Here is a 26,431-nt window from a genome sequence, read left to right as displayed (position 1 = left end):
TATGCCTCGGAAACGGCCCTAGAAAAGGCAAAAGGACAAAAAAACCCCAACAAACTGCTGCCTCAACAAAATCTGCAAAAGGATTATACAGAGTGTGTTGCTTCATAGGGCTTCATATACCTAGCCCATAAAAGCTAAGGCACTTGGGGGTTCCCATTGTGGCTCAGTGGTAACAACCCGACTAGGATCCATGAGGATGCGGGTGCGATCCCTGGCCTCGCTCAGTGGGTTATGGATCCAGCATTACCCTGAGCTGCAGTGTAGGTCGAAGATGCGGCTGGCTGGGATCCCGAGTTGCCGGGGCTATGGTGAAGGCCGGCAGCTGCAGCTCTGATTCGACCCCTAGCCTGGGAACCTTCATTTGCCACACATACGACCCTAGAAAGAAAAAAAAAAAATTGAAACCTAATTGTGAAAAACTTACTTATAAGTTTGCTTGGTCCTCAGAACACATTTTCCCATCTAGTTCATGTTGTTTTATCCTCAGGCAAATGAAGGGAGCGGGCTATGAGACGACAAGATTGTTTCTGAGGATTTTATCTGAGTTCCTCAAACAAGATTTTCATGAGAAAAAGTCTCAGGAGATATCCACCCTTGTTTTCTGAGAACAACTTTCTCTTTAACTAGAACCTGGAGGATGTAAAGAGTTTAACGACAAAATAAACCTAACTCACCTGTTAACTAAGTGATAGTGTTTATCATATGGAAATATTCTCTTATATTCTTTTAGCTGTCTGCAGTTATGGCTGAGCAGGGTTGGGATGGGTTCTCGCTATTTCCATTGCTCTAACTCCGAGATACCCCATCGGGCTCATTCCATCCAACCCTTGAGATCCAGTCAGCAGCGGAATGAGGCATCAGGTGAGGAGAAGAGAAGAGGAAAACAATTGCATGAGCCGCTGCTGCCTTTGATGCAGATGAAGTGCAGGGTATAAACACTCACTGTGTGGCCAGCCGGCACCTATCCCACCCCCCACCCACCTTACTCCTGTTCTTCCAGTAAAAGCACACCGATTCTCATTGAGGGACTGGTTTCCCATCCTTCCACAGTCTGAAAGGTGGCACTTACATGCCTGTGGTCCTGCAGTCACAGCTCTGTTACCCCATCCCCGCTCCCTCCCCTCATTCTGTAAGGATTAGGGATAAATATGAGGGGGGTGGGGAATGGACCTGACCCAGGGCAGGCTGCCTGAGAAAGAAGGCCACCCTCAGAGAGTCCAAAGATGGAGAGAGGGATCCAGACCACTGTCTGAGCACAATCAAGAGACAAACCCCACAACTCTCCCCAGAGCGTTACAGTTAAGTCAGCCAGTCCATGTTTTCAGTCCATATAAGCTAATTTTAATGAATATAACCAAAAGAATTCTGGAAAATACTTAGAAGTCAAACTACATGTGTTCCTAATATCCGAAGGAAGAATGATGAATGCCTTGTCCACAGAAATATATTTACACCAAGACTTGCAAAACAGGACATTAGGGATTAAATGGATTTTTGCAGACTGGAATAGAAAACCTCCAAAGACCATAAAACCACTTCTATGGGAAAATGTGTTCTGAGGACAAACAAACTTATAAGTAAGTTTTTCACAATTTAGAATTGTTATGCCTAATACTTAAGGCTATACTTTGTTTCTTCGTAACTAGCCTTTACAGCTCACATCTTGTCCTTCCATGTGTAACTGTATCCTTTAAATAACTGAGCATTCTTGTGCCTTTACACATACGTAAGTAACATTTAGAATGACTTTCATTCGCCCCCCCCAATGATCTCAGTAGAACAAAGCAGGGGCCAGTACCCCCATTCCACAAAGACATGTAAGTCACAAAGGATAAAGGATAAGTATTTGTCTCACAATCTGCTGGTAAAAGCAGGAATGGGATCATAGCCCAAGCGCGTCTACATTTTTGACGACTGAATGAAACAGCTTGGTAGAATTTTCCCATTATTCTGCCAGAGAAAAGGGAAGCATGAGTTCCAACAACGTACCAGCTGCTCGTGCACAGGTAATGCCAGCTGTTTCCATAGCACCTTGAGGGAAAGGTGAGGTAAACCAGCATTTCCAAGACGCATATTCGAGTGAACTAACCTGAGTAATCAATTTGGAGAGTTGTCATTGACTGCATGTACAGAAGGAACAGTGCAGGACACAGGAGAAAAGAGTTCAAGTCAGAAGTCACAGTCAAAATCATCAGACCCATTTCACGGAAAATGATATGACAATGCACTTAAACTATTGACACGTAAAATCATACTTGTCTATGACCTGTTTCCTAGTGCAGGCAGTATATACAGGGAGACCTTATTACCCAAGTAATCATCATGAGAACCTCTGAAGTGACAAAGGAGCATGGCCACAACACCAGGACACACTTTCTATGAGCCAATCACTGGCAGAATTAATTCCCCAGGGTTAACTCCAACTTTCACGCCCATGGTTTATGTCGATTTCTTTACCAGTCTCCCCCTCATTTTGAAGAGTGGACTGTCTATACATAATGCAAATCACCCATAAAGTAAAACTAAAATATTATTTAAAAAACCAAACAAACAAAAGTGGAGGTCCTGCTGTGGCACAGTGGGTCAAGAATCTGACTGCGGTGGCTCTTATTGCTGCAAGAGCCGCGGGTTCAGTCCCCTATGTGGTGCGGTGGGTTAAAGGGTCCAGCAAAAAGTGCGGCATAGGTCACAGCTGCAGCTCAGATTCAATCAGAGCTGGCTCAGAAACTTCCATATGCTGTGGGTGTGGCCATATGTCATGGGTGTGGCCATACAATTAAAAAAATAAAAAAATTTTTAAATGAAAAAAATAAATTTTAAAAAAGATTTCAAATAGTTGATTACAAGCGATGTTAGAAATAGCTGAAATTCACACACACAAGCCATTAACCAATGAAACACAGAAGTTACACATCACAGCAACTGAAGGAAAAAAAATCGAGGATGAAGTGCTTCTCAAGTATTTTGAACATTAAAGGATAAGAGATTCCTGGAAAAACTGATAGGCTCTCAAATATTTTTCTGTAAAATAGACCGTCTTTATGACATGGGGACACAATCATACAAAGTTTAAGGAAAATTACACCAATAATACCAAGTTTTAGAATTCCATGTATTATCTCTTAGCGCAGATTAAATAACATGTTGGTGATATAACAAAATTAATTTATACTCTCGGTATTTAATTTTCACTTTTCAGGACTTTTTCTGTCTCCCAACTACTTCACGTTATAAAGTTTTTGTCCCTGTTTTTAGTTAACTTATTTTAAAAAAAGTGACATTTCTGGTTTTAATGATTTTTACATAATAATAAGCCCCAGAATATAGAAATACTACGTGCTGAATAAAAAAATGAGTAAAACTGAGAAAGCAAGCATAATTTTAATCCATCAACCATGATCAAAAGCAGATCTTGCATTAAGTTTTTTAGGTGAACAGTAAGGGCCAATGCAGCTGAGTAAAGTGTGACTTTGACCGCAAAAAAATTCACTTAAAGCCTTTATTTACTGAATAAAATGAAAGGAAGAAAGAAAGAAAGAGAAAGAAAGAGGAAAGAAAGAAAGAAAGAAAGAAAGAAAGAAAGAAAGCAAGCAAGCAAGCAAGCAAGCAAGCCAATTCCCAGTTCACAAGAGCTCCTGAAATATTTTTAATGTTTTAGCAGAGAAGTTTCAAGTCAATTCTGGAGCTGATATTCAAAGGAAAACTCAATGACAAAACTAAAATATTTCCAAGTGCTTTAGTGCTTTACTACGTAGCAACAGAAAATGTTTACATGCTTACAGTGATTAGGATTATTCTAAATTTTTTTCACTCATTTTCTTAGAATTTAGCATCTATATACTTCATGACCCACTGCCACTGAGCGTCCTTCCAAAACCTAAGCAAAATTAGAATGCCCTTAATAAGTGTTATAATTCTCTGCCTTTTTCTGCAAGGGAGGGGGGAAAAGCCATCTATACAGAAATGAACACTTAAAATCTGGTACATAAATTTAAAAAATCAATCCATTTATCTTAGCAAGAGCTAACATCAGGATATAAAAAGCTGTAATTTTATGTAGTTGGTAGACATAGTTTTGCTCATTGTTCTGTCCTGTTCTCCCCCACCTCTTCTCCCAGAAACTCTTTCCTGCAGGAAACGTTTTATGTGGCATCAGAGGGACTCCCTCACCCCACACCCAAAGTTTTATCCACAGGAGCCAGCCTGGGAAGACCAACCATCCCCAACTGCAGGATGGTCACAGATGCTTCCAGGACCGAGCAGGACAGGGGGACTTGCCCAGGACTCTTTTTCTCAAGGCCATCCAAGAAAACTACACCTTGCCCAAGGATGGCTAAAGGAGAAAGGTGTGTCTGGGGCCCAATAAGGACCACCTTTAAAGTCAAGTAGAAATCAGAAGACCCAGAATTTGAAAAGAAAGCTAGGAAGGAAGAGCTCTATACTTGGGACCTATTCCCCTCAAGCCAGTGCCCCATATTTGCCAAGAGAATGAGCCATAAACTGGTTGTACTCCTACAATCAATCCATAAAAACAACCATGTCTTAACTGATCAACATAACGAAACCCCAAGGGAACACATGTGACAATTTCTCTGGGTCTCAGTTTTTAAACAATGAAATGAGAGGACTAGATTAGATATTCGACTAGAAACTCTCTAGGCTTGCCCCCTTGCTGTATAATTTTATCGCATCAGTTGGAATTTTTGTCAACTAAATGTACGTGTCTGATTTTAAGCAGTAAAAGGTGGTGCCCGCACATTAAAAAAAAAAAAAAAAGTGCACAATACTTTTAGAAAATTTCACACTTAATGCTTAATCATTTCTGATTCAAAATTATCTTTAATTATGCCAAAATCTGTCTTTAAAAGCTCTCCATAGAAAAAAGCGTCGAAGAATTATTTAAAAAAATAAAATAAATTTTTTTGTGACAGCACTTAGGATTCTGTTACAACAAATCAGGTTGCTCTTATCAAATTCAGTAACTGAATGACACCAGCAGTCACAATTAGAGATTTAAGACTTCATGCAGAACAGCACAAACCATTTGTAGGACTGTATTTCTTGTTGAAATTTCATTTTATTAAATATTTTTGGAACTCACTTCTGATCTATAAGTTAGGTCTCAAATTTGCACTGCCTTAGAAATGGTACACAAGTATGATACAATAAAATATGAAAAAGATATGCCATTCCACCAACCTAACTGATAAACGGTGTGATAGAAAATGAAAGTATATGCTAATTTGAGATAATTAAAGTCTTTCTATAACTATTTTGAGTCTGTGAAGATACAGTAAATAAGTGCTCTAAAATTGTTCTTCTACATAAAATTCCCTCTTTTATCCATGACTGTTTCTAGAATTTGCAGAACACAGTAAACACTAAGTATTGATTGGGGGGCAGGAGAAGATGGGGAGTGATGGCTGGAAAGGCAGAGGCATGGAGGAGGGGTGAAGAGCGAGGAGGCGTGGAGGGGTGAAAAAGGAGGTAAAAGAGATAGTGAAAGATCGAGAAGGAGAGACAGAAAGGAGAAAGACGCAGACGGGAACCCTGGATGTGGAAGAGCCTGAGGAAGAGGGGATGAGGCAGGTGATCTCAAAAGAGCCTGGGGAGGGGCCCGGCAAAGGCTGGGGGGAGGGGAGCGGAAGACAGAGACACAAAAGGGGGTGGAGAAAGGAAGGGGAGGTGAGCAAGAGAGGGAAGCAGGGAAGCAGGAAGGGGAAGGAGGGAAGCAGAACAACAGCTGACTGAGAAAGAAGAGAACTTCCTACCTACCTGAGTATGTGTCTTACCGAAAACTTATAAATCACTCTGCAAGTAAATACTATTTAAAATGTTAATATTCTTATGTAACTCCAAGGAAAATATTCTGTATTAATACAGTCATTACAATGCGTGTTATACGTATACAGTTTACCTGCATACAGGATCAATATGTTAATAGAAACAGTTGTAATTACATCACAGTTTTAAGGACATATTTTCACAAAGCTTCATCTTTTACATTTAGAAGCATGAGAAAGGTACTTAAATTTCAAAGACTTTTCTTGCTGAGCACCAATAAAGACATTCAGTGGCTAAATGGCACTTCTTCCCCAACCAGAGCAACAGTGAGTTTTCCATGCCCTGCAGCAGAATCAGGATGAAGACTCTGACCATTTCCTGGGATGATGCTGTTAGAACTTCAGTGCCTTCTCTTCTGGTTATCTCCTTTGGCTGGGTGAGCGTGTTTGGCAGAACTTCTCCCTTCCTTTCTATCATCTTTGCCTCCAGGTGCCATTTTACCAGAAACTTCCTTTATGGTGGTTGATTTCCTCCTATTTTCCTTGGCTTTCGCACCTTTATCCGGCCCCACTTTCTCCTTTTCTCTGTCCTTTTTATCCCTAGGAGACGCTTTCCTGGAAACACCTGAATCCGTAATTCTCTTCTCCTTCCGGTCATCCTCTTTTTCTTTCTTCCCCCTTTTTCTCTCTTCAGTCTTACTTTCCTTCCTTGACTCAAGTTTCTCTTTTTCTTTCTTGAGCTCTTCTTTAGTGAGTTCTTTAACTTTTGGGTTTTCCAATCAAAGGAAAAAATGTTTATTGCAGGCATCTCTTAATTCACAGAACAGCAACTTAGTGCAAAAGTATTGTCTTTTTCCCTATCTCCTCCCTCACATGAAATGATCATTCAAAAAGTGACTTTCATCCCCTAGTTTTAACTTGGCTAAAAACAGAGAGCTACCTCTATAAAGTATCAACTATAAAAGAAACGCTAGAAACCTGCAGTCATATTTTTCCAGTTTGCAATATAGTATGAGTTGGCTCAAAACAAGGTTAACATGCAATATTAATAAAATGAGTCCATCCATAAAGGGAGTATTTATACAAAGCGTTGACAACTCACATTTCACAGCTATAATAATTAAAGGAACACTGGTAACATAAGAACAAATTTTCCATAACTTGCAAGCATTTTTAAAAAGATAATTTTAGGGAGTTCCCACTGTGATGCTGTGGGTTAAGGATCCAGCATTGCTGCAGCTGTAACACAGGTTGCAGCTGCAGCTCGAATTCAATCCTTGGTCCAGGAATTTCCATATGCCGTGGAGGCGGCCAATAAAGGAAATAAAAAGAATTTAAAAATCTTTAGCTCTAACAAAAAATTATGACCTTAAACTATTTGTGTTTACATTCCTTGGAAACAAATACAATGCAAAATGAAAAGCTAAGAAAAATCAAGATATATGCCAATAAAAGGTATGAAAAATTTTAGTTAAGAAAAATACAATTTCCATAATGAGTATGAAACTTTGTTACATAAAGCATCTAAAATGACAAGAAGAACTCCTTTCCTGCTTCTATTCAACATTTTGAAATCAGCATTCCTTTAAGTATATTCTCTGTTATTTTATGTAGATCCACTCTAAGCCAAAATCTATGCTGTCCATGCGCTAACGGGAAGAGCAGGTAAACGGAAAATACAGCGATTCCAAATCTCATGTGAGACGCTGCTTTCAGCTTGCTTCCAATCAAGTTTAACAGGGCTGCTGGCAAATGCTCTGAATTTCACCTTCCTGCTCTCTCATTAGGAAATCACCAGAGAAGCAAGGCAGTCACAGTACAATGTAGCATTTAAGCAGAAACAAAAATTAGACAGATTTAATACAATAAAATGTGGAAGATGTTTTTGCCTACCAATATCACCTAAAACTCACATAGTACAAAATGCTATTCGATTCTGCCTGACAATTTATTAAAACCTTGTGAAAATACAGAATAGAATTAATAAACCATGCGCCATCCTCCAAGTCCTCATTCTCCTGCAGGGCCCTTTAGACAAACACAGACAAGGCCACTGCAGGAGGAGAATGCTGGTACCACAGTGGCAGGTCTTATTCTGCACACGGTTTTTATAATATTAAATATTTAGCGTTTAACTTGCCTCTCTAGATCAAAGGGTAAAATTATACTTTACTGGTCATTTATTTCACAGTTATTTATACAAGAATAAAATTGTAAAAATTCTGTTTTCTTTCTAGGCATTATTCAGGTGGAATACCAAAGTTAAAACATTAAAATTTCCTAATCCTAAAATTATAATACAAACCACAAAACCCTGCAGATCACATAGTAAAATCTCACCTGTTAATGCTTCACCAAAATCAAATTACAAACAATGTGCCAAGCACTTGCACACAAAAGAATACTCCAAGTTTATAAAGAAAAGCATGCATTTTCCCCATGCCCCTCCCTCTAAAGCACAGAAATATTTATAAGTGAATGAAAAAAAAAACACAGGGATATAAAATAAAGCTGCAATAATAAGCTGTTAGCCTATATCAAACAGTTGACAGGTGTAATCATTTTTAATGAATCAAAATATCAAACCTGGTAAATTCTATACTGGCACAATGCAGTGCTCCAGATTCTAAATCTAAATTTTGATTTTACTGAAAACTAAAAATTTGAACACACTGGCTTTTATTGTGCTCCAAGACAGCACCATCAGAGCTTTAGGAGAAATGAAATCAATCACTTATGAATTCATTTTTATTTCCAAAAGTAACTAAAATATTCAAATTAGATTTTAGATGTTGGAAGGCAGAAGGTATGTATACTATAAATTTAACAAGTGTTATTTAAAGGCTTTCATGAGGTTTTGCTAATATGAAAAGGAAATCCTTTTTAAATACTTAATGGATTTTATTACATTTATAGGTGTACTGAAAAGGACAATCTTAAAATTATAGGCATGATGCAGAAAAATCTTTAATAAAGTCTTGACAAAACTACTTATGACCAAAGGTGCACCCAAAATCAAAAAGCAACAATGTTTAGCATTAGTAGCCGCATTTACACAACGCATCTAGAAACTATCATGCATTTTCAAGCACCAAAGTTGATTCACTCAAGGCTAATTTGAAAAACACAAAATACCTTTAGCCTTAGTTTTTCTCTTGGCTACCCCACCGGGTCCTTCTGTTGGTATTTACAAGATGAAAATAGGTTATAAACAGAAAATATTAAGATAACTAAAAAATAAATATCTATAAAAGCTAAAATTGATGCATCTAGTAAACAAATTTATTTAAATTCACCATTTAAAAAAACACTCCTTCAACATACAAATACCTATCATTTATATGTCATTTTAGAACCTTACTTCCACTATCTATAACCGAAAAAAATGCATTAAAATCATTTTTTTTTTTTAATTTGGTCAAACCAACAACCTGGCTTAGAGCTGAGAGAATTTATGACTTTAGAAATGTCTACATTGGACATTTCAATGGACCACTGGAAATGGCATTTTCCTCTCAGTGGCGCCTGGGTATCAGTAGGCTTCTGCTCTGACACAGATGATCATCTATAAGCACGGCGGGGGGTGGGGGGTGGGGGGGACCTTACTTCCCTACTTAATCAACACTGCCACCCCAAGAAAGGATAGCATATTTTACTCTCTCAATAATCTCGGCTTTTCCCCCAATAGTTTCAAGCTTTCTTTATAAAAAACTACATAAGTAAGAATTATACCACTATGGAAGAGTATATTAACTTTTTTATTTTTCATTTAAAAACACTGCAAAGGCTTTCTGTTTCCTCTCGTGACAAATGAAAGTTCTTAGAATGGGTTTATTCTTAACTTTCTAACAAATATCAATACCAAACACCTCTCAGTACACTGTTATTCCAACCAGCCTGTACTTAGTGTCTCAGCCAACAGATGTTGCTACTTCTATAAATGGTCATACAAATGCTATTTTATACTCATGTACCAGCAAACTCTCCAAATCAGCATTCCAAGTTGCCCATCCATTTCCTGGGTCCACCAGGGCAGGAGATGTGGCGATTCCTGCTCACCTCCTGTAGGGGGCAGCACCACACACAATCTGTCACTACAACTAAGGTCTTGAAGTGCGGGCATAGGTCCAGAAGCCCTTTCACATATATTCCAGTTAAAAACTGTAGAACCCATTCTGGGTGTTTCTCAAAACCACAATCACACTCCACTTCCAGTAAGAGATATTTTTCCTCCTATTCTGTGATACTGTTCGCATCATGATCCATTCCTGAATCCCTTTCCCTTTCTCAGCTCAAGACAATTTGTTTCCATCAAATGAGACAGTCCATTTGAGAATGCCAATTTATTTTGGTTGGGATATCACTATTGCTATTCTCGGAGGAAAAATGGGTATTAGTATGTCTTACCACTGACTACATTAAAAACAGAAACGCAAATTAAATATTCCCTGTGACTACCTACATCTGACCAGGTGTATATAACCACAACCAGTGTGTGCACATGACAACTATTTTTCACAGATCAAGTCCAATTCTTTCCTAAACTCATTCCAAAACAGCATACCATCTTGTAGTACCAAATGCTGTCTTGGACCGCTCCCCAGTAAAGCTTATTTCGGTGAAATATCTAACTTATTCTTGTAATGCCAACTTTTAAGTACATAGGTATTATTATCCAACATGCAGAAGGAATTAGCATAAAGCATTAAAATACACTTTTAGTGATGCTAATGTCCCCTCCTGATTCTGCACATTCCTGACTGGCAGGCCAGGATTTTCCCTTAAAAGCACAATAGTGAGCATCGGGTTATCCCTTTGCTCCCAATCCCACTACAATGATATAGTCAAAAATATTGATATTGATATTGATAAAAAGGCTGAAGTTAACTTTTGTCACAAACAAGCCAATCTTAGACCAACATCAGAGGAATGACACGAGAAAGAAAAAAATAAGTACTTGATTTAAAACTTTTCCAGTTTGGGCATAAATCCCTAAAGTGATACAAATTAACAATGTGCAATGTACTATATAAAATTCCAAAGTATCCATTTAAGCTGCCTTTTCTGAACCTAACGAATACAGTCAATAATTTTTCAATATTTTTGACATGACAAAGCCTACTGGAACAAGTCATCTAAATCACAATGATATTGAGTCTTTGAAGGGAAGAGTAGAAATGTGAAAGATAGCACAGCACTTGGAAAACAGAAGGAGCCCCTAAGTAACAAAGAAGGAGGTAAGAGTCAAGAAAATGCAGGAAATAAATGAATGAATCAATGAATGAAATAGAAAATGCAGGATTCTAAAAGTCAAAGCAGTAGTTGGAAGAAGGAAGGAAGGCAAGCATGAACAAGGCCTTAGGATTTGCACTGGTCCTGTCCCGTAAGTAAGGTTCTTCGTTTTTTGAAGCCAGAAGCAGGAAGTGCAGCCACGGAGCAAAGGTCAGGTTCCGAAAAAAATGACCAATGAGAGAGGAAACAATGATTCAAAAAACTGCTCAGAGTACAGAAATGCCACGCAGGGTAGAGAGACGATAATAGAACCCAGGCCAGAGTTGACTCTCTTGGTAAAGGAGAAAACAAAACCAGTTGTGCAGAGGAGGGAAGATGAGGGAGCGTGGCAAGGTTCTGACCTCCTACGAAAGACTGTAACTGTCACAGAACAGGGAGCACCTCCCAGAGGCTGAATTCAGGTGAGGTCAGACTCGATCTCTTTCTGACCACAGTGTGAAGCCCTGGGGTGGAGAAGAGCTTGGCAGTGATCTCTGATGGGTGACAGCATGTAGAGGGGAAAACAAAACAAAACAAAGAAAAGTTCAAGTTTGGGGGGACATTACAGAAGTAGCAGCCTCCATGTGTGAGGCTTTACTTTCATATACGATCTAATTCTAGACAGACTTAAGTTTTTATCCTTCCCATCTGCGGCAGATGGGATTTGCATGCTCCCTACAACACTGCCCCAAATCAACAAGGGTACCCTGTCTCTCTCCTTTTCTCTTTATTACCATAGCCAAAACCCAAGAGGAAAAAATAAGAGTGATTCCAGCAGATAATAAAATTCATGACAATACAATAATTCCTTAAAAATAATTTCCAAGTACTAAGGAGAAAATTACATCAATTAGCATCTGAAAAGGAGGCATCTTGGGACTCTGTGATCCATCTGGATAAAAGTTGTTTTTATCCACAGAATACATTCCAATCGAAGGCAGTCATCAGAGAAGTATTAGCATGTGGCCACAGGCAAAGAGAATAGTAAAAACAATAACATAAAATCACCCCCATAAAATTTACTTCTTTTTTGCCCTGTATGCTTATTCTGATGGATTAAGGCCCTCAGTGCTAAAGCTCTTGACTGTTTGAGAATTCTTTTTTTTTTTTTTTTTTTTTTTGTCCTTTTCTCCTTTTAGGGCCTCACCTGCAGCATGTGGAGTTTCCTAGGCCAGGGGTACAATTGGAGCTACAGCTGCCCACCTACGCCAGAGCCACAGCAATGCCAGATCCGAGCCACGTCTTCGACCTACAGCACAGCTTACGGCAACGCCAGATCCCCAACCCACCAAGTGAGGCCAGGGATCAAACCCGCAACCTCATGGTTCCTAGTTGGATTCGTTTCCACTGTGCCATGACAGGAACTCCTATTTGAGAATTCTTACACAGAAATTTGCAAAAGCACGTCCTCCCTTAGACCCTGAAGGAGTTGCTTAAAGGCAGTTAATGTTATTTTGGCAACTGCCTCAGAGCCCCTATCCCACACACATTTTCAAAGTGAAATGTTCTGGATGAAATGGAAATCCTGAATCCTGAGGCCAGTGGTTGGACCTGCCGTCCCACCACAATTTTAGGAGCCTGGCTCCCATTACAGAAACCCAAGGAGAAACTGCAGGCTTTCAGGGACTGGGTCACAGAACTGGCCAGCGGGGTTCCATGTCGGGCTTAGGTCATCCCCGTCTCGCCATCGTCCTTGGTGAGACCAGTGATCTTCCTTCCGCCCGTCTGAAACATCATAATTTATTTCAACATTGACTAAAGATGAAGCCCCAAATGCTTCAGAGAAGATTCTGTGAGCTAGGCCGGCTCTGCCTTAGGATGTCTAGTTTTGGTAAAATGCAGCCAAGACACTACATCCCTTTCCTTTTTATTTTTAAATAGAAGGTGTAATAATATGATCACAGACATGTTTGAACAAAAAGAAGCTACAAACCTTCCAACATTCAAAGATAAGAGAATGTCAGAACCTAAGAGAATGGAAAGACCCAAAGTTTAAGAAGGATTCTATCCAGAGACTGAGAGCCTGATAAACACAGATTCAACCCACAGGAGACATCAGAAAGATGACCCGAAGACCCCTGCTAGCAAAGTGTCAAAGCGTCATTTCGATTGGAAAAAAAAAAACACATCCAAGCATTTTTTTCACTTATTTAAGCTGTTTAAAAAAAGCATCAGTCCTTTATCATGCAATGGGCAACTTCTGATGCTCTCACTCGTAAGGACTAACCCCAGCGAATAAAATACTCTGCGCTGGGCTCAGAATTGAAGAGGAATTCCAATGAAGCCTTGCCGGACTCCTAACTCCAGAGAATTCACAACTGAGTTAATATCTGCTCCTATGTATTACGTGGTTCTCTCAATAGGTAACAGAGGCAGAGAATTCGGTATACTATTCCATCTATCAATGTTTGCGTCACTGAATTTCATAAAAGTGTTCCATAATATGTATGGTGATCAAAGAAAACTCCACAGCCCAAATCATAGCATACTAACTTGTTCTGTAGGCCAGAATCTGCTACAGAAAGGATCACTGAGTATCAGTTCCCAAGAGGTGTAACTGCCAAGGGTTCAAATTCATAACTGTCCATACCTCTATTGGCATTTGACAAGTCTCCAAAGTTCGAAACATCAGGACAGACAAGGAAACACTGTGCTCAGCTGAGCCAACTGGAAATGAAAACAAACCAGAATTCAGAGAAAAGTTTTTCTCCCCTGTCTGGATGCACCCTGTCTGGATACACTGAGGTGATTTCTAGAATAAAGCATCAAGTGCAAGATGAAAGAGCAGAATCACCCAGCATGCCATCACATCCGAGGCAGCGAACCAGCAGCTCAGCCTCAGGGATTTAATAAGATCAGAACCCAAAAGATGCTTCTTCAACTGGCTTCCTTATACCCCACCCCTCACGTCCCAGGAAAAATAGTACAACAGAAAATTCCATCACTATGAGGAAACATGCAAACGTACAGATTACAATTTTGCCTTTTTAAGCTCTTAAGTTTAAAAGTCATATGCTAGGAAAATTCTATAATCGAACAGAAAATTACACAATACATCCTTTAGAAAATTAACAACTGTAACATACATAGAAGATAAAATGGAAGGAAAGCAATTTGGATTAGCTTCAAAATACTCTATACCGGTTTTGGAAATAACTTTATTTTCTCACCAAAGCAAGCCACAGGCACAAGTTGAAGGCAGTCACAGAAGTCAGGGGTTCAACAGCTACCTGGATTTTACCTTCATTGGAGGCTTTTCAAAAGGGCTGATCAGAGGAGGTACCAAAGAAATGGCAAATTATTATCTCACGTTACTTTTCACTTACAAAAATAAAGCACAATTAATCTCTGTACATAAAAAGTGTGTTAGTATAATGGCAAACAAAACAAACAAAAAACAGAGCCTGGTGAGACATGAACGATTCCAAACATTTTTAACACACAAATTTAATTATTTACCTCTCGTAAACTCATCCAACATCTTCAAGAGTTAGTAGCAATGAAGCATTAAGAAACAAGACTGCCTAAAAACCACATCTCAGATATGGGGCTAAGCGACCTTCTCTGAGAGTGAGGCCTAGAAGTGATTTTGAACTTAAACCTAACCAACTTTGATACTTCGCAGCACTCAAAGTGGAAGGCAGGATAAATGTGAGCAAAGACTGCACACACTTTCAGAAAGAACGTTAGTAAATCAGACTCATTTGTTCCAGAATATTAACATTCCCAAATCAGAAGCTTCTGACTGTCAGAAACATGAACAGAATGATATATATTCCCTGACCAATTAGGAAAAGACAATAGCTTTACAATAGTCATTTAAGAGTTAGGAGATCACTGTCTAATGTACAACACATGTACCTATTTCCAAAAGTAGCTATTGAATGATGCCTTTTTAAAGTAAGAATAGCAAGCTGGACAGTCTTTGCTGACACACAGTTGATGTGCGTTCAGTGCTCTGATTTGAGGCTTTTACTTTCAGGCTATTGTTTTGATAGCCTACAAGAGTGATTTCTAAAAAAGAAGTGAAATTTGTCACCTTCCCCTCTGAAAAAATGGGTGAATAAATCCACTTTCTGAAAGCAACTTGATTAAATTTTAAAAAATGAAGATTTGAAAAGTAGGAATCATTATAGTTAAGTAAAATGTTAAAAATGCAAGTATTTCCAAATGTTAAGCTTCATAAAGAAACAAAGCTAAGTTTCACAGAAGCTCAGAGATGTAAAAACATGATCGACTCCCTAAAAGGGTAAAAGAAACTGAAGCTCTTAGGTCTTGTCACTCACAAGCTGTTAAGAGCTTTGTTTGAGATAGGAAAAGAATGAAATCTCATTTCAAAAAATGCATGTTAGGAGTTCCTTTGTGGTGCAGCGGGTTAAGGATCTGGCGTCATCACTGCAGTGGCTCAGGTCTTAAACCTGCTGTGGTGCGGGTTCAAACCCTAGCCCAGGAACTTTCACATGCCTCAAGGTGTGGCCAAAAAAAAAAAAAAAAAAAAAGAAAAAAGAAATGCCTGTTACATACGTCTAATATAATAGTCTTTGCTATCACCGAAGTAAACTCATTTTAAATGAATCGATACAAAGGTATTTTTAAGGTTTTCTAAGGGCAAAAATTGATTCTCCTAAAAAGAATGACCACTTTAATAAATTTAATTTACAAATCTAAAAATCATATTATGCCTAGACCAAAGTAGATGGCCAGTTAATAAGTAAATACAGGAAAAAATGGAAAAAGACCATTATTTAGGATGAATAATTTTAATATGTATGTACAACATTTTTAAAGATACATATTCACATTTTCCTTCTTGTGTAAATGCCTGCTTTAAAAAAAATACAAATTACTTTTTCTGTATGTATATTTGGAAACAAAATTAAAAATAAATTTCGCTTTCATAGACAGAAATATTCAGACACAGTACTACCTGAATACAGTAATTTAACTACCCTAAGGCAAAAACATGGGGTTATTTTCAAATTATTTTAAAAGCACCATTAATACAGAATTTTACACTGAAATTTGTATCAACCCATCTGACAAATCAACCTAAACAAATTACAATTAAAAAAAATCAGCTTTTTAAAGAACCATCATTTCACACATCAGTCATGTTAGGGATCAACAGAGAAGCATTTAACTTATGAATCATGCTAGAAATATTTTTATCATCAATTCCATCATAATCGTCTCGATCAACAGTGTGTTAGAAGGACAAGCAGCAAGGGTTAATCACCAAACAATTTGCTATTAAAGTTTCTAAATTTAGTTCAGTGAGTACATGAGTTGAAACAAAACAATAACAGAAACCAATTATACTACCAAGAACATCATTCTCAAAGCACTTTGGGGACAACTAGGAGAATGAAGGATGCCGCTTTCCTCAAGGGGGAAAGTCAAGCAAGGGACTAGCTAGGCGCTGGACTGGGGAAAAGATCACGTGGTAGCCTTGGACGGTTCAATCACAGTTGCCCCACTGCACGTTAAGCCCTGGGTGAGCAAAGGAAAGAAAGAAAAAGGAGCCTGCTTCGGGGGTTCATGAGCCAGTCAGTCACTTGAGTCCCTGCATCAAAGTTACTGGTTATGTAAATCCAGAATGACGCACGTCTTTCCCTGAACCCCTTCGTTCTGTGACGAACCATCAGCACCATCTGCGGTCTCGCTTTCTTCTTCTTCTTCTTCTAGCATTTCAAAGGGAGTCATTATATCATAGAGAAATGAGAGGAAACCATAAAACCAATCTGAACTTTCCTCTGCTAAAATATTAAGGACTTCCTCAAGAGAATCAATATTTTCATTACTGCCATCTTTGGTCAGGCCTACATAAGAATAAAGGAAGAGAGAGAGAGAAAATAAGGAGAGTAGTTAGGTGGAAAAGAGGGATCTCAAAAAGGATGTGCATCAGGGTCGGGGACGTTTATAGGGAAAACAGCAGGGAAACAAAGAAAACGATTAAGATGCACACCTTACAATCAACTCTCAATCATATGTGCAAAAGGAGGAAATCTGAGCATCCTCACCAACCCTATCAGCCCCTACCTGGGTTTGCCCTTCTCTCGTTAGAGAGTCCAGAGCCTGGAAGACACGAAATAGTATCGGCCAACAATGATCGACCACCGTCAATGGGAAGAGTGGGTAAAGGCAGTATGAGGATAAAAGGACAGACACTCCCAACAACCCCACATCTGCTCACGCAGCAACCAGATATTATCGAGAGTTGATTATACCAACATTTACATACATCAACAAATATTCACCGGAATAGAGACATTCATTTCCTGAAGCTTTTCCCCTCAGGAGCTGCAGTGAATTTAGGAAACTCTGGAATGAAAAGGATTAGATTACGGTTCACAGCCTCCACGGATGGGCACTAACATATTCAAGTTGTATCAGATAAGCAACTTAATTTTTTTCTTTTTACGGCTGCACGTGCGGCATATGGAAATTCCCGGGCTGGAGGTCCAATCAGAGCTGCAGCTGCCGGTCTACACCACGGCCACATCAACACCAGTCTGAGCCGCGCTGGTAATCAATGCTGAAGCTTGCAGCAATGCTGGATCTTTACCCTACTGATTGAGGCCAGGGATCGAACCTGCATCCTCACGGACCCTATGTCCGGTTCTTAACCCACTGAGCCGCAACAGGAATTCCCTCAACTTAAATTTTAACACTATGAAACGTTAGCTCTATGATGCTCTGGCCACTGACTTGTGGTCCTGTAATGCTGACCAATAATAAGAGTCAGCTATTAATAACAATTCACTCAGCCTACCACTTACAAAATGTAATCAAGGCCAGCCACCTGTAATAGGAACATTCCAGAGTTGTCCCCTGATCAGCTGGTGAAATTAGCCAAGGCTACTACCAAGAGCCCATCTCTGCTGTGTTTAAGTCTTGGCCCCCAAACAGACTGCCATGATGGCAAGAAAGCAACACATATGTGGTTTTTATCATTTGTTTTCTTCCTGTGAAGAACTGGCTTTGGGTAAGACCGGTCTCCGCTCCACTGAGTATCAAAGTTCACCAACACTGTCAAGCTCTATACAGCAAAATCCATAATTCTGAGGGGAAAAATAACAGGCTGGAGGGTTCTGGCTCTAAGACATGTGAACATCCATGATTTTGGAGCATTTCAAATTATAACCACCTAATTCGGTATTTCTGACTTTGGCAACACAGAGTTTCCCCACATAGCATGTCTAATAGTAAGACAGCTGGTTTCCTGTTAATGAGTATAGTGAATTTCTCATTCGTCCATAGAAGGACTACATCTTGCCATTCTTCACATAAAGGGAGGGGGTGGGGAAGCCACACATTGCAGGTGGTGTTAAATTTATTTTTTGACTAACCCAGAATGTTTCTTCACTGAATTTAACAGCTGACAAGTGCTTTGGACAGAGCTCTGTATTCCCATCCAAGCCTCTGTGGAAATAGCACAGTTTCTTCTTCGTGTCTAAAAACACTGCAGCTGTATATTTAGGATAAACACTTTTCTTTTTCTCCATTATCCAATATAAGTACTTCCACATATTGAATATATAACATGAAACTTTACCACCCTTCCGTATGACAGGCTGAAGCAGGCAACAGATATGCAAAAACATTTGAACAATCTGCCCAACTCTGCAACCTTTCTGTGGTTCTTAAGACAAAAGTACTAGCCCAAAGAGAAAAGGAAAATATATTCTGGGTATGCAATTCCTTAACCTCTAGGAATAAGACCGAACCAAAGGGCTGGGCGTGGATGCCCTGGACTGGGAGAGCCTGAGCCCTTCTCCTCCTCTGCTCACTCATGCAGAGGTCCGTCTGCAAACGTTGGTCAGGCTCCAGGAACTGCCTTCCCTTGTGTTCTCCAGCCATACCTGGTGCCAGCTAGGTGCTCATCACAGGAAAAAAGGGTAACCATGTAACCCACAGGTGGAGTTACTCTAAGAAAATGTTACTCCGCACTTAGTCCTCTTTCCCACAGATTTTATTTGGGAAACAAGTTTTCAAAGAAGACATTTTCAGACAATGTAGCTATCAATAATCCAAACCAAAAATCAAAGACATTTTATTTTAAGCTCATTTGGCAACAAAAGTGGGAAGCGGGAAACAAGAATAGGCTTAGACTATTTTCAAAGTATATCATGGGGCCACGGCCAGAAAGAATAAAATTAATGATGGCTACTGATCTTGATTTACTGACATATTTCATTCTTTCTTTATATTTCATAAGAAAAGCCAAAGTTTGAAATGTGAAAGAAAGGGAAACAGGTAAACATTTCCTCAAATTTATCAGATTTAGATGTATGCAAATAGAAGACTCCAGAAAGAAATACCAAACAAACAAATGCCAAACCCTGAAAGTTCAGCAAAACTATTACCACACTTGCCACGCCACGCTCTCCTCTAACCTCTGCCTTCCTACTTCCTTCCCTGCCTCGGGACTTGATCCAAAGTCAGTGTACAATGTCTTGCCATATTTATTCATTCACTTAATTCAAAGCTCTTAGCCTTAGCTGCTTCTCCAATGAGAACGTACCCCTGAGGCTGGCTCCCTTTTGGGTACACTCTCACTGAACCTCCTGCCCGTAACCTCGCCCCGAACTTACAGAGCCCAGTGACACCTCTAAACCCCAAGAATTTCACCTGGTTCTTGCAACCACCCACCGGTAACAGAGGAACAACTAAGCTACAATCACCACACCAACTAAGAAAAGAACTTTGGCCATAAAATTCAACTCTGGTCAAAGTTGTATTTCATGCAGAGAACCCAAACACTATAGAACTAAGGTCAGAGGACAAACAGCTCACATTAGTTTCTTTCATCTTTACCAAAGCCACAAGCCAACTGTGAATCAGAACCTGAGACAGCGTAGCTTAGCCTTTGTGCTTTTAATAGTCAAATTACCAAATGAACCCTCATACTGACTAAATTGGTTCTGTCTCCAAGTATATGATTCTTATAAAAGGAACACGTTACTGTTTGCCCATAACTCATATGTGGCAACCCGCAGATGGCAATGTTCTCAATTATAGTTAATTACACTTTTAATGGTTGCTTTAAAATATTAAGGGGAATAAGCTTTCGAAATTTAAAATACTAAAAATCAAGTTATTAATATAAGTTTGCTAAAGAAATTAATGTGTGCTATGGAAGAAAAAATGTTTTAATTTTTAGTAGTTGACATTTCCTGACATACCAGATAGCTGATCCTAAGCACACCCTCATAAATATCAACAAAGCACAGTAGATAAGTAACATTATTTCTAAAAATGAGGGAACTTGGCCCCACATGAGATTATTTTTAAAATAAAAAGCTTTGCTATTCAGAATCTGTCATTTAAAGTAACAAAATTGAGTAATAAACCATTTCTAGGCAAGAAAATTAGCATCATTCTAGTATAAATTCTATATAATTTTCTTTATTTCACACGCCTAGGATTATAGTCTTCTGAAGACTTACTATATTTATAGAAACCAAATTTAGATTGTAATGACAAAATTATATAGAAAATTCTTTTAAGATTAAGACAGGAAAAGAAATTTCATGGGTAGGAAGCTTTTACTGTTAAGTAGCAAAATAATGCTCACTGACTAGTAACAAGAACATATAAAGTCAAAACTAAGAAGCTTTATCACATTTAATCACAACCAAAACACCTCTTCATATTTAGACCTTATTGTTTGAATAACTGAAAAGTTTCATTGTTTACAGAGGCAGTATCTCCCTTTTTCTCATGTCCACAAATACATACAAAATTGTTTATCTAGGAAGAAATTCTTTGTGCCCTTGTTCTATTAAACTTAGTGTATAATGTCTTGCCATATTTGTTAATTTACTAAAGACTTGAGTATAAAATGTTTTAATACATATTCTGCTATATACTATAACAAAGGAAAGGATGCTGTTGAACAAGCAGAGATACATCTCTCACCAGGCCAGATTATAGAAAATTTGCATATTTAACTTAGCACCATCCTTTCTCGTATGACAATGCTTTAAAATAAATGAAGAAATACCACATCTTTATTTATTACAAAAAAACCTCTCAATGATAAAGACAGGCAATTCTGGTGATAAAAGAGAAGGGTCCAAGAGACTTAAAAAAAAAAAAAAAAATCAAGAAACCTGGCCAAAGACTACTTAGTTTATATTTTAATGATACCTTTCAAACATGAATAGCACATTTTAAGATGTTTACTACCACTGTTTTATTTCAAAATGCATTTATGTAGGCCTTTAATTTACACTTTCAAATAGAAGTGAATATGTCAAAGAGTCTAAAGAATGGCTGTAATTACCATATTTGAAAACAGACTAGGACATTACCTATATGTCCAAATGTTACATTTAGAATACAAAATGCTTTAAATCTAAAAACACACCTGAAATTATTTTACTTATTAAAAATACCTGCACAAGGGCTACGTACTTATCCATTTGTAAAAGTAAATTGATATGTGAGCATCAAGGTATTTAACATCCCAACAAGAATGAAATATATGATTTAAGTGGGAAAATATCTTCCAGAAAATGTAAGTGATTGACATAGATATTATTAAAGCAAAAATATTATTTTGTTTCCAACATTTTACCACCACTACGACAAAACGAAATGTGTACTTGCCTAATAAAACCTTGGCGTCATCCACATCGAAATCCCCATCACCATCAGCATCATAGATTCCTAGTTTCCCTACAAGAGGAGAGGAAAGAAGGGTATGGGAACAAAGGGAAAAACAAATTTAATAAGACTTTACCACTTGCAGTTCTGCATGTCGGCCATCAACACTACCCATCAATGCAATTCTTTGCTCCTTTAATCCTAAAAAGCCATGTTCAGTGAATATCCCACCTGAAAATGAAGGCAACTCACTTAGGGATTCAAGAAATGTTCACCTAACAAAGCCAAGAAGTATAGCTGAGATAATGTTTTCTTTAAGGGTTTAACATTACCCTGAGATTTAATCATTGCAAAATAATTTTTTTTAATTTTACTGCTAAAAATATTTTAGGTCAAATTTTCAACACATGCAAGGAACAATATTAATCCATGTCTAACAGTTACATGAAATGGAATGTTTCTAAAGTATAGAAGTTCCTCAAGCCATCAATATTCAAAACAAAAAAACACCCACGAAGCCACAAATAAAGACTAAATTAACTTCGAGTATAAGTACTAAAAATGAGAGGGTTATTAATTTTATATTTTACAATAAATGATTTACAACTGAAACATCAAGAATCAACCTAAAAAAAAGTTCTGAAAATAAAGTATGTAGAACTAGCTTTTTGAAATTACAAAGGAGAACTTGTTATCCTACATAAAAACATAATTAGCACTGGCCAGCTAAGTAAAAAATAAGGCTTAGAACATATAAACTGAAAAGGCAATACTACTAGAGCCTTCCTCCTTCGTGAACAGGAAATACTTTTTTTTTTTTTGCTTTTTAGGGCCGCACCCGAGGCATATGGAGGTTCCCAGGCTAGGGGTCTAATCGGAGCTGTAGCCACTGGCCTACACCACAGCCATAGCAAAGAAAGATCCGAGCCGCATCTGCAACCTACACCACAGCTCATGGCAGCACTGGATCCTTAACCCACTGATCGAGGCCAGGGATCGAACCCGCCACCTCATGGTTCCTAGTCGGATTCATTTCCACTGCGCCATGACGGGAACTCCAGGAAATATATATTTTAAAGCTTTAACAGGGGAGTTCCTGGCATGGCACAGCAGAAACAAATCTGACTAGGATCCATGAGGATGCAGTTCGATCTCTGGCCTTGCTCAGTGGGTTAAGGATCCAACATTGCCATGAGCTGTGGTGTAGGTCACAGATGTGGCTCGGATCTGGCGTTGCTGTGGGTGTGGCACAGGCCGGCAGCTCCAATTCGACCCCCATTCTGGGAACCTCCCTATGCCGAAGGCGAAGCCCTAAAAAGACAAAAATAAACAAACAAACAAATAAGCTTTAACAAAGTTTCATCATCTCAGAGTACTGTCATGTTTAGCATTTTAAATATGAGTCAAATACATTCAATTCCCTAAAAACATCCTAAAATCAACACGATTTATAATTCCTCATTGGACAATGGCTGTGAAGAGACTTGTTCAGTTTAAGACTTTAAACAACCATGTTTTAAATGTATTTTAAAACACATTCACAAATCCAGCCAGCCATCAGTACAAAGCCCCAGCTGGCAGCATGCCATCATTTCTCAATAAAACATAAACTAAAACATTGCATAAGAGCAGGAGGACCTTTGGGAGCAGAGTAGCTATGACCAATCTGGACCCTCTCAGAACTGGTGTACTACTTAGGAAAATAGTTAACTTGCTATGTAGAAGTCTGCTTTACAAACCCACACACATTAAAAATAATAATAATGGAGAGATAGGGAAGTTATTTCTACAGCTAAGAAAATATAAATGAAAAACTCTAATCTGCAGTCGAGGCTACACATAGCACAGAGTTCAACAGCATTAAAATACTACAGAAGTATTTATATTATAGTATGTTATATTTATATTATAGTATATTATACTTTAGAAGTATTCTATATTTTAAAATACTATACTTTCTGACACACTTAAAAGGGGAAATTGGTCCTACCACTTAACACTCTCTGAAGCAGGTGATAACTCAACCAGGAGCCTAAGGATGAAGTTTCAGAGACCAACACAAGCAGACTTAAAACGCATCTCCAATAGCCTACCTTGAAGTACCTCTGATAAGTTATAACGGAAGTCCTTTGCTTTGGCTGCATGCATGTAAAAATATGAAAATTGTTACTTGTGCTGAAATGTACAATCTTTTAAATCTCTTGTTTAATAGACTTTCCCTAGCAACACATCACTCTAAGTCAACAAAAACACAGATCTACTGAGAAGTTTGTCTCCAAATTAAAATTCTTCCTCTATCACTCTATCCAGAGACCTTTTCCTAAAAAGTAATAAAAATGAGAGGCTTCAACAAAAGATATTTACATGGAAGTGTGATGTCATTCTTTGCTCTTTTCCCTCGAAAGATGACTATCCAATAAGTAAAGCAAAAGTACAGGAGGTTCTATGGAAGAGAGAGGGTTTTCTACACAACGCAGTACATATAGAGGAGTTCCCGCTGTGGCACAGTGGGTTAAGCATCTGTCTGCAATGGCTTAGGTCACTGTGTTCAAAGCAGCTGAAACCACGACTCTGAGGGAACTCTGATAACATCCCCTTTCATTCCTTCCCTCCTGAGAACCCCGGAAAGTCTCCAGAAATTAATAGTACCAATAAAAACAATATCAAAATCCTTACCTAATACTTCCTCATAATCAACAAGATCAAACCAGACAACAGCTACCGATGTCCAGACTCCCAGCAACGCAATGACCATAAACCACGTGAAAAATGAACTTCCAGAAAGTCCTCCTTTCTTCCCATTCTTCTGTCCTCCATGCTTTGTCTCTGTTAAAAAATCAGACAGACAGACCACGTCATTATGTAAGAAGGAAACGCTTTACTAAACCTCTTTTCATTCATTCATTTCTCCAGGAATTTGATCGTACTTACAAGGGAAAATCATTTCAAAATTAGATTTCACTGAAATTCCCAAATCATATTACCAAAAAAATGACTTTGAAAATGGAAAAGACTATGCTTAGGCTCAACACCACCTATGTAAGACCCTAACTTCAAAGCAGTGAAAGAAAAAGAAATAAACTACCAGTGGGCTAATGTTTTCTTCTTCTTATTATTTTTTTTACAGTCACACCTGAATATGGAAGTTCCTCGGCTAGGGGTTGAGTCAGAGCTGCAGCTGAGCCCTACACCACAGCCATGGCAACACTGGACTGGAGCCACATCTGTGACCTATGCTGCAACATGCAGCAACACTAGATCCTTAACCCACTGAGCAAGGCCAGGGATTGAACCTGCATCCTCACAGACACTATGTCAGGTTGTTAACCTGCTGAGCCACAATGGGAACTCCCTAATGATTTTTTTCAATAAAAATGGATCTGCTGTGTATTCCTTCCAAGTTCTTTATCCAAACTATTTAAATATAACCTCCTTCAGGAGTTCCCATTGTGGCGCAGCGGAAACGAATCCGACTAGGAACCATGAGGCTGTTGGTTCAATCCCTGGCCTTGCTCAGTGGGTTAAGGATCCAGCATTGCCATTAGCTGTGGTGTAGGTTGCAGATTCGGCTCGGATCCCGAGTTGCTGTGGCTGTGGCACAGGCTGGCAGCTGTAGTTAGGATTGGACCCCTAGCCTGGGAACATCCATATGCCGTTGGTGCAGCCCTAGAAAAGATAAATAAATAAATAAATTCACATAAAACAGGCTTCACTGTTTTATTATCTGAACATAGCCATGGAAGGCAGAGACAAGATGAAAATTTCAGGGGAAAATGATGACTTCAAATATTTTTATGTATTTTAAACACAGAAATTAGAAGAACCACTAACAAATAAAGCACCACTCAAATTTTTAAAAAGAAAAAAGAAATTGCTTCTGTGGGAAGGGAAACACCTCAGATTCAGTAGCAGTGTTGCATGTGTAATTTATTAAACTTCTATAAACATGACATTTTTTAAGACTATATCTTAAAAACTCTTATTTCTATATAACAAATCAATACATGCAAACATAACCATCTATATAGAATACTAACTCTAATAAGAATAATTGCAAATAAGGGAAGGAATGTTAGGAATTAAAAAAAATAAGAATAATGCCTTCAGGTTAAAATCCATCTACTTTTAAATAAGGAACTATAATAATTAATGATGGAACTATAATAGTTAATAGTTATGATCCTTCTTTGGTTACTTATTACCTAAGAATCAAATTTAAATTTTTTATTTAAAGTAAGTGCTAAAATGGCAAGAAAACTGAATGTCTTATCTCCTCTTGAACATTTGGTAACTGACACCAGGCTCTTATACTGTTTCTTATTAACTAGAAAATCATAAGGCTAAGTAAATACAGTTCATCCTTTTACTCATTTATCTAATGTATTCATTCACTATCTATGTGCCAGACGTGACACAGTTCTTAGTCAATAACGTTTTCAAAATATGTACCTCAATAAAAATACACCCCAGGTGATGCCATTTAAAATAAGCTTAGAAGCTCCCACGTGGCACAGTGGAAACAAATCTGACTAGGAACCACGAGGTTGAAGGTTTGATCTCTGGCCTTGCTCAGTGGGTTAAGAATCCGGCGTTGCCATGAGCTGTGGTGTAGGTGGCAGACACAGCTCGGATCTGGCATTGCTGTGGCTGTGGTGTATGTAGGCAGCGGCTACAGCTCCGATTTCACCCCTAGCCTGGGAACCTCCATATGCCGCAGGTGCAGCCCTCAAAAGCAAAAACAAAATAAGCTTATAAAGAAATAGTAA

General features: G+C 38.5%; 1 protein-coding gene across 21 annotated transcripts in view; it reads right to left on the bottom strand.

The window, feature by feature from the left end:
• The window catches only part of ASPH (aspartate beta-hydroxylase), a 204,157-nt gene that overhangs the window by 145,772 nt on the left and 31,954 nt on the right, over positions 1-26,431 (bottom strand). For 7 of the 21 annotated variants that reach the window (XM_021089325.1, XM_021089318.1, XM_021089331.1 and 4 more), the window contains exons 2-3: positions 24,342-24,491; positions 21,669-21,737 (exon numbers count right to left, since the gene is read on the bottom strand). In XM_021089325.1, the coding sequence (XP_020944984.1) occupies positions 21,669-21,737; positions 24,342-24,491 (219 nt within the window). Of the gene's footprint in view, positions 1-3,021; positions 6,547-8,918; positions 8,961-21,668; positions 21,738-23,758; positions 23,804-24,341; positions 24,492-26,431 lie in introns of those variants that run through there. The other 14 variants (XM_021089316.1, XM_021089329.1, XM_021089322.1 and 11 more) reach the window with 5 other exon arrangements.

The sequence above is a fragment of the Sus scrofa genome, chromosome 4 (genome assembly GCF_000003025.6).
Source record: "Sus scrofa isolate TJ Tabasco breed Duroc chromosome 4, Sscrofa11.1, whole genome shotgun sequence".
NCBI lineage: Eukaryota > Metazoa > Chordata > Mammalia > Artiodactyla > Suidae > Sus > Sus scrofa.
Note: the sequence above shows the minus strand (reverse complement) of the source record. Positions and strands in the feature narration are given on the sequence as shown.